The sequence below is a fragment of the Pteropus alecto genome, unplaced genomic scaffold (assembly GCF_000325575.1).
Source record: "Pteropus alecto unplaced genomic scaffold, ASM32557v1 scaffold81, whole genome shotgun sequence".
Classification (NCBI taxonomy): domain Eukaryota; kingdom Metazoa; phylum Chordata; class Mammalia; order Chiroptera; family Pteropodidae; genus Pteropus; species Pteropus alecto.
The window spans coordinates 8,152,650-8,162,652 of record NW_006433378.1 but is presented as its reverse complement, the minus strand read 5'-3'; the positions used below and the strand labels follow the sequence as shown (position 1 = coordinate 8,162,652).

At 33.6% G+C, this 10,003-nt stretch overlaps 1 protein-coding gene across 1 annotated transcript in view; it reads right to left on the bottom strand.

The window, feature by feature from the left end:
* Positions 1–889: 889 nt before the first annotated feature.
* Positions 890–10,003, bottom strand: part of GPR149 (G protein-coupled receptor 149) — a 46,998-nt gene continuing 37,884 nt past the window's right edge. Inside the window, exon 4 of the mRNA XM_006908212.1 lies at positions 890–1,462. Within this exon, the coding sequence (XP_006908274.1) occupies positions 890–1,462 (573 nt within the window). The remainder of the gene's footprint in view (positions 1,463–10,003) is intronic.

Sequence of the window (10,003 nt, the reverse complement as noted above, 5' to 3'; positions counted from 1 at the left end):
AGGCTTTTCTTCTGCTTTACTCAGAAGTTTGTTACTCCAGTGGGCGCACCTCATAAACTTAGATCGGAAATATTTTCCCCAATTTCCATTTAAATAAACAAAACAATTTTTAAAATGATGATGTGTACATTTTCAACCTTTTCCAATAGTGTTTCAGTTAAGGACTACTTCTAATTCCGCTTATAACACACGGCATATTTGTTTAAAGAGCAATCTTGATATTCCGAAAAGATGAAAGGAAAACACTGTTATATTTAAGAAATAAGGAAAAGAAAACATTCAATAAACAATTTGTATTTTATAGAAATGAAGGCAACAGCTATTTACAGACTAGGAACATGCGTGGTTTGAAGTTGGAAGCTAATTTGCTGTTTTACACAAGAATATATTTCCTAGACATCAGTGTAAAGCTAAAGCTGTAACTGTAATGAGCTTGCTTTGCCAGCTACATTTTGGCAAGCCTGTTCAAATACAACTCAGAGTTTTGCTACATTTCTTCCATTTCCCAAATGTCTTGTTCCCCCATCAGTTTAAAGGCCAACATATGTGTAGAAACATGTACATGGAAACATTATACTTATTGAGTTTATACAATTTGTTGTTTACTCTGAGGTTGACAAACATAGGCAAAAAGCATTAGTAAACTAGACTAAGATTTGATTTAGAAAATATTTTTAGAAATTGGATAAGAAACAAATCTTTTAATTACCACAGTGTGTGATCTATAGCACTAGTTCCAGCTGTTTGCACTAGAAATAATTAACTAGTAAATCTGTAAAGCTTATGTAAATCAACAAATAAAGGAAATCAAATAGCCTCAGAACAGAGGTGTTAGTGTAGCAGTTTGAAGTTACAGATCCATTTTTGCCTTTATTAGACCAAATGATCACTAGGTACCCTTGCCTTCTTCCTCTCTTTTCCTGTAAGCTTTATTTAACAACTGAATTTCCTCCTGGTAGCCATCCCTCTCCTGATGCTGCCTTTTACTGTTCTGCCTGTGTGCTTCAACAGTGTCTGGAATTGAGATGTTAATATCACCATCAGGATTACTTGTGGGTAAAAAGAGAGAGTATGAGGCTGTTTCCCCTAAATCACATGAAACGAATCTGTTTTCTTTCCGTGAGTAGCGTAGGGATGGAGATCTGACCTGTGTGGAGGACTGGCTGATGTTGCTAATGATTGACACAGTGTCCAAGGCCTCTTCATTATCACAAATTTCAAGAACTTCCAAGTGTATTTTCACACTGGTGTCTGCAAATGTGGAGGGAGAATCTTCTGAGTTTGGTTCATGGCCAACACTTTTGGATCGGTAGACTTCTATTTTCTTAGAGGCTGGGGTTATTTTTTGTCCTTCTGTGCTTACCTCATAGGTAGAAAGAGATAGGGTTTTCCCTGTAGGGGCTTGAAGAGACACAGTCCCCTGAAATGCACACAAGGGAATCTCAAGGGCACCACCGGAACGCTGGGGACAAAAACAAAATGGTTATTATTGAAAACTAGTTTTTGAGATTAGGCCATTTAGAAAGTCATTTTAATCATCAAAATGATAACGTTTTTCTACTCCAGAGCTATTTCCCTGGAAACCTTTTACAATAAGGGATTTAAATTCTGCCATCAAAGTGCCGTTGTAGTTTAATTTCTTCTAGGTCAAATATATCATCTAAATGAAGGCAGTCAGGAACATTTTCTTGAATATATGAGACATATTTCCACCATTGATGGCAAAATTTGGGAATTGATGGGCAGCAGTAGATGTTTCCAAGAGTAGAATATAAGCATAAAATTGTATGCATATTTCTAGTAGACTTGCTTTTCTATTTTTGTTACGTATTCAGTTACATTAAGAAGTTTGCATAGGTTGAAAGAAATGCAGACTTTGTTATCAAAATGCACTTTTTTTTTTCCTGCTTAGTATGCCAGAGAGAATGATAATCGTGAAACTATGATTCAGGTTAAGTACAAAAAAATACTTCAACTGTGAGGTTCGAGCATATACAAGAGGAACTAAATGTCACTAAACTGTGCTACAGTGTGCTTTCCATGGAGAAACCACGGTCATCAAAGTAAACCTAGTAAGAGAAGTCCCCCATATCTCTGCAAACACCTGCCTCAAAATTTAGACCTTTTTTATTATATTTAAAACTTTGTGTATTACAGTTTTTTAATTGTTCTCACCACTGAGAACTACTTAAGAAATGAAGAAAATAAGACCACTTTTTATAATAGTCTGTACTTTATATTGTTGATTCATGCCTTCTTACTTTCAGTTGACTCCTTTTTTAATTACATGTTTGTCTCAGAATAAGATAGTAATATGCCAGTCTTCTAGAGCAGTGGTTCTCAAACGCAGGCCCCTCGACCAGCATCATTAGTGTCACCTTGTAACTTACAAGAAATGGGATTTTTGAGCTCTACCCAAGCCTACTGAATTAGAAACTCTGGGAGTGGGGTCCAGCATTCTGTATTTCAAACAAGACTTCCAGGTGATTCTGTTGCACAGTAAGGTTTGAGTTCCATTGCTGTAACTAAAGAAGTGGTTATTTTTAAAAGAAGAGGAGACTGATTAACAGACTCTTTTTATGCATATGCCTACCACCTGTAAAGCCTAGAGTTACTAACTGAATTGGCTTAAGAGTGTTTTTCTACCAGGGGAATCAGCATGAGGGCTCATGGTATTTTCCAACTTAGGATGATTAACCTTCCCAGTTTGCCTGTGACTGCTCCAGTTTTAGCATCAGAATTCCTGCATCCCAGGAAACCTCTCAGGCCCAGGGAAACCAGAATAGTTAGTCACCCTATTAGCCATGGGCATTTTGGATATTGACCTAGGTAGGAGTGTCTAGAGGAAACCCACGACCAGGGTCCCACTGTTGGGGAATGTTTGAATTCTCATCTACTTGGAGAAATTTTTAAGAAAGGATGCATCATAAACTTCATTTGGGGTACTGTCATGCCTAACTCCTTGAATTTAGGGACGACAAAAAATACAGTCTAGGATGCATGAAACATGTCACCAGGCTTTCCCAGTTATTCCCTATGGAGAAGTCTTGAACTCTGTTTATCCATTAGGGGACGTGGGAACCTAACTTTAAGGCCTAATACCCTAAAATACCATAAACTTTGAAAACTTACACTTTAAAGTTCAGATTACTCTTCTGCTGAGGCAAAGAACTTCATCAACCTCACACGTGTGATGTTGACTTAAGCAGGAGAGACAGAGGGACAACACAGGTTCATTACTGTACCAGAGCATTGTTTGAGTGATGGCAATTTTTGGCAAAGGAGAAGTGACTTTTATTTATTTTTTATTCATTCATTCATTAGAAATTTGCTGAGTACCTATTGCATGCAAGAGCCTGAGCTTACATTGGATGTACAGATATACTATATACTGTATATAAAATATATAAAAAATATAATATATGTAAGAAACACTATACTTGGTTCAAAGCTTCACAGATATTTGGGTGAGAAAAACGTGAAGAAACAAAATTAAAATTTCATCTCTCACTGTTATATAGAGATAGGAACCGAGTTCCATGGGGTTCAGAGAATGACCACCTCTGATAGAAAAGTTTCATATAGGAGTGGTATTTGAAATTGATCTTAAGGATCAAGATGTTAAGAACCAAGAATCAAGAAACCATTTACAGTTTTAAATTTACAATTTTAAAAGCCTTGCTTTCTGAGTAATAAGTCGTGAGTTAAAAGGCAAGCCTAAAAACATTACATCTGAGAAAATATTTCTTGTTATCAAAGTCAGAAACTTCTGTTTCTTTTTTAAATCAAATGGACTGAGACATTATGTAATCAAGTTTGACTGTCACTTAATAATGTGATTTATAAGTACAGCCTTTATTCTGAAATATAGTTAATCTGAATGCTGAACTTCCTTATATTATACTTTATTACAAGAAAAACAAATATACATCGGTACTTAAAAAACTGGTTTTGTTTTCTCTTTAATATGGTACACTGTATAAGCAAAGTCCTGTGGAATAGACTAGTTTAAAAAAGAAAAATGCGATGAGAAAACTGAATTATCAATGTCCATCACTATTGACATGTCAACTTTCAAGGAACCTTCACTAGAGCATCAACAGTGTAACATGAGTTTATGAACACCAACTAGCATCACCGATGAGCAGTTAATATAAAAGCAAATGTGTTAAAGAATATTTTTCATCTGGTTTTATACATCCACATAGTGCAGATTTCAATAACTCCCCCTTGCTAACCTTATCTTTAAATGAACAAACAAGCTTTACTTAGTTATCAAATGACAGCTCCTTAAAATTGGCATTTGAGAGTTGTATAGTGTGAGAGTTTAGCTAAGTATGAAGTTGGATTATTCTGAGATGACACACAACGTCTTGAGCTATCAAAATTATTTTGTCAAACATTCTTTTTATTTCATGCATATTTGTGGTAGCTGCATATATGTGCTAAAAGGTTTTATGTATACATACACATATATAATACATACATAAATATATATTAATTTCTCTGAAAGTGTTGAAACATTCTTATTAAAAAGGATGGTCTCCATTTGAGAATCGTAGAAGTAAAAACACAAAGACAGATTCTATAGAAAAAATCTGAGCATACATCTCTATACTAGTAATGGAAAATTAGCAAGTTAGTTTCAGCAAAACAGTACTTTCACTTTAGGCGAATTCAGTAGTTTTAATTTTACTGGTTACGAAAGTATTTAATGTATATGTTGTTTGGTTTTAGATTTGTGTAAGTACTATAAGTGTATGGAGTTTATATGAAATTTTGCTTGTATGTCTTTAAGCAAAATCATAACAATTTGATTTGACAATAAAGCTCAGAGAATTTTTTTCCTTTAGAGGGGCTTGTCTATTATTTAAGTTAGAGAAACATTGCTCTAGGTGGAAGAAAATAGGAGCTTGAACTAAGAGAGCAGTGATAGGGATAGAGACTCAAGGAGGGAGCTGACAGAATGAGTAAAATCAACAGACTTTTCCACCTCTTTTAGGATATGGAAGGTGGACTAAAATGGAGAGAGATTAGAAGCTATGAGAACAGATGGATTGAACCACTATTATGTACTAGGACTAGGTTAGCTGGTAGGTCTATAACACGAATGAAGAGTCTCTCATATTGTAAGAGATCATAGACTGTAGAAATACCAAAGCTCATAAACAATTGCATTTGCATGTGATTCATGTGTGCTACAGTAGGCCCGGGCTGGAGAACTGTGAGAATCTGGAATAAGAGCCCCTCACCTAGGTGGAGTGAGGCATAAGAGGATCTTTCCTGGAGCAAAGCTCAGTTTTTACAGAGGAGTAGAAATACCTGATAGTAATGCTAGTATTTAACATTGTTCTAGAGGTCTTAGCTGGACAAATATAAAGAAAAAGGAAAAGAAATATAAATAGTAAGAAGATTCAAAATTATCATAATTTACATATGAATTTGTCTACCTACAGATTATACAGAAGCAAATCTGAAATAGAAATAATTCAGGAGTTTAGTAAAGTAGCTGAATTCTAGGTAAATATTAAGGAATCAATAGCAGTTACCAATCAAAAAATATATTTTAAAAAGGTCTCATTCAAAATATCAACAAAACTAAAGATGTATGAGAGCTATATGAGAAAAACACTGTAATAAAAAAAAGGAATCCTGAATAAATAAGAGACAAAAAAGAGACAAGAAACAATATATCCACATGGGAAAATTGTGTATTGTAAATATGGCAGTTTTCTTTTACTTTATTGATTTAATATAATTTTAATAAAAATTCCAATGGAATACCATAGAATTTTATTTTGTAATTTGTAAAGTTCCTTCTATGATATATATTGCAAGAGTAAATGCTTGTGGATAAAGGAGAAAATTTAGAAACAGACTAATGTGGATTTACAAAGATAACATGAAGTTACAGTAATATAGGGTGTTAATGGCAAGATTCAATAAACTAAGCAGTCAAGAAACCAGATATATCACATCACAAAGATGACATATCAAAATAAAGATTCAATTGAGCTTTTACATGTTATTGGCTATCCATCACAAAATTAAATTAGACCCCTTTCATGTTATATGCAAAAATAATTTCTTGAGTCTTAATTCCGGGGGAAAGAAGACCTTTCCAAATCTGGAATGAAAGTAAAAAAATCAGTAAAAAGAATAAAATCTGTAAAAAAGTAAAAGATAGACATTTGACTGCAGGAAAATTTAAAATGTTGGTGTAGGAACATGTGCTAAAGGTAAAGGTAAAAGACAAATGGCAGCCGAAGAGAAAATATTTGTAGCACACATGAGACAAAAGTTAATAGTCGTAATATAGAGAGAGTTACTCTAAATCAGTGAGATGAACATCTAAGCAGAAAAATTGAAACAGAAAGTAGGCAAAAGCAATTAAAGGAAGAAATACAAATGGAATATAAACACATGAAAATATATTCAGTTTCATCGATAATCCAAAATAAGTACAAACAATGGACCATTTTTAGCATCTCAGGTTACTGTCCACACAGATGCTGTCTTTGGAGTGCCTCTTGATTGTATTTTATGATAAAATAAAATATGCATATATTGACCAGCAATCTTATTTCTGTGAGTCAATTCCAACAACAAATATCAACATGTAATAATGTTTATTACAGCACCGTGGTAAGCCTCCACATTAGAGATAACCTAAATGTATATCATTCAGAAAATACTTGAATAAATTATGGTACAGTTATGTACTAGAAAACTTTCTTAAAAGAATGAGTTAAAGCTGTAAGTTCTGCCTGAGTAAAATTACTTCAGTGCATTTAAAGTTATAAATTGTAAAATAATATGTATAGTCTGATCCAGTTTTCATATAGAAAAACACCCACCAGAAATAAACCCAGCAAATTTTATGTTTATATGAATAAGAAATAGATACACAGACACAGCAACACACACATATATATTATAGATACAGAAAAAGATTTAAAAGGCTATGTATCAAACAGTTTTCTTGGGAACTGGATGGGGGATGGATTTCAACCTTAACATTTTATATTTCTAAATTATTTTATGATGATGATGATGATTCTGCTCATGGAAGTTGGATTAGGAAATAGAGGCGGCAGAGAGGTAAAATATTAATAGAAGGGCATCAAAGGCATAGAGATGCCTGTGACAGTGTCATCCTTAGAGTTCGGTTTGGCAGTCAGTTTGGTACTTGTGCTGCTTTGGGGGTTTGTACTGGATTTGGGGTTGGTTTGGCATTTGGGATTTGTGCTGTTTTTATGTTAGGAGATAGGAGACAAGCTGGGTACAAGGTGCTGTCTCAAAATTCTGCCCAAATGGTTGATTAGAATGAGGGTTTCAACTAAGGTATAACTTAGGTTCCATTCACATTTTAAAAGCATAGAGAATGGCACTTACGACAAGAAAAATTTAAAAATTTAATTATCAGAAAGATAAAGGATCTTCTGGTCCTAGGCAGACAAAAGTTTATAGTGCTCTCAAAGTGGCCAAGGTGTGTAATGAGTCAGATTCTCCTCACTAATTTTATTGGAAAAAGTATTACAAACATATGAGTCCAACAAGCTGTCAAAATAAACATTAAGTTCAAATGAAGAATTCCACTTAAGAAAAATACTATAGGACTTGAGTCACAAATTACCATGTAGCATAATGATTTGCAAACCATTGAAAGAGTTCAAGAACAATTTCAAAAAAAGGAAAGTAAAAGACAATAAAACCTGAAGAAAAAATTAACATTAATTGTAAAAAGGCGATAATATAAGAGACTGTTAACATTGCTTAATTTATCTTGACCTTTGTGCTAGTTGCATAGTTTCCCCTCCAAAGCTTATATCCACCCGTCACCTGTGAATATGACCTTATTTGGAAATAGGATCTTTGCAGATACAATCAAATTAAGATAAAGTCATACTGGGTTAGGATGAACATTAATTCCAATGACTGGTGTCCTTTTAAGAATAAAGAAGTTGGACATGGATCCACATAGGGAATATGGGCATGAGAAAGAGAAAGCAGTTGGAGTTACACTGTCGTAAACCAAGAAGAAAGGATCTTTCCGTAGAGTCTCAGAGGAGTGTAGTGCAGCCTATACCTTGACTTTGGACTTCTGGCCTCCAGATGTGTGTCAGTAGATTTTGGTTGTTTTAAGCTTTCCAGGTTTGTGGTAACTTGTTACAGCTGCCTTAAGAAACTAATATAATGTTTTATGCAAACAGGTACCAAAACACATATGGAAATAAACATTTTGCAGAGTTTGACAGCTGCCCATTTTCTTTTCTATTTTATTTTCTTTTTTTAAATTAAATGTATCAGGGTGATATTGATTAATAAAATTATATAGGTTCTGAGTATACAATTCGCTAATACATTGAATGTATATAAGGCTGTTAAAATATTTAAAAATTTAAGCAGCAACATTTAAAAAAGATGATCTTAGTTTTTATACTTTAGAAAGTTAAAATATGGAATCTAAAAATTTCTTCTAGAGACTAGAATTACATGGCATTTCTGTCAAATCTGCATAGAGTATAATCTCGAGGGAAGGGAACGTTTTCTTGTTGATCTTTATTTTCTCTGCCATCTTTAACAGTGACTGGCATGTGACAGCCCCTCAAAAAATATTTGTTGGATGAATAAATGTATATGTGTGAATGAATCTGAAACAGACTTTATATAGGCTTTTTAGATTCCATAATTTAACTTTCTAAGGCATAAAAAATAAGCTCACCTTTTAAAGTGTTGCTGTTTAAATTTGTAAAAATATTTTCACAGCCCTATATAATACATTTTGATAGTTGCAAGCATATCAGAAGAACATTATCAGAACATATTTTTATAAAAATAGAATATTAGGGAACTGAATTAAATGTGAAAGTTTAGTACATATTAAAAATGACAAATTTACAGAACATAAAACTACTCATTTAGTAGTCTCTCCTTTCTTTCCATTTAAAAGTCAACGAATTAGCATATGCTGTCAGCAATAATGATAATCCATTATTGCTGTATTCCTGAGTGTAGGTGGCTGGGAGCTTTTTTGTTTGGAAATGAAAAGTACTCTCTAAACCTCAGAAATGCTTTAGGAGGAGAGAGCTTGCCATGTAAACACATTAGCACAAATAATCTGCTGTGATAATTGATTCGAACTTACTGACCTTAAACATATTAATTTTTTTTTTTTATTTCTTACTGTAAGCCTCTAGGTGAATTCAGGGTAAAATTACAATATAAAAGAGTTGCTCCACATTTTTCTCCTAATGAGATTAAGTATTCTGTTCATTATCTGATCTCTCAGCTTAAGAAAAACATATAGCATATAGGATTGTAACACTCACCAGAGATCATTGAGTTCTAATTTCTCATTTTATAAAGGGCGAACTGACAGCTAGAGAGGTGAAACTACTTGCCCAGGGTTACATAGGTAATAAAAATAGGACTTGGCACCAGGTCTCAGGTTTCTTAACTCCCAGTTAAGTGCTCCTTCCACAGCACCATGTTGTCCCTTTATAAGAAATTTGCCTTAGCCAGGAGCAGATTATGGGTTTTCTGCCCTGGAAACTAGAATTATGTCATTAACTCATGAGTAAACCCAGGGACTGACAGTTTTAATCTAAATTAAAACCGTATAGATTATCTTTAGGTGATTTCGGCGACTTTTAGGCAAAGTACAGACATTGAGGAATTAAGTCAAGCAGACCTTTTAAGATGATTTGGGGGAGAAGAGGTAGGAACATCTAAACTAACAGGGAGAGGAAGAACTTTTGTACAAAAAACAATAAACTAGATTTTTAATAATTTACTTTTGGAGTCTTATTTAAAACTGATTACTATATTTTCATATATTCAAATCTAAAAATATTCCTTGTGTCCAAGAAAATACAGGCCTTTGTAAAAGGCCTACTATGTGACATGGAAAGTCCTGAGTATTTTAATATATTTACAATTTAATCTTCACAGACTTTTGAGCTATAAATTGAGCTTTCTTTTTTAATGATGAAAACAGATT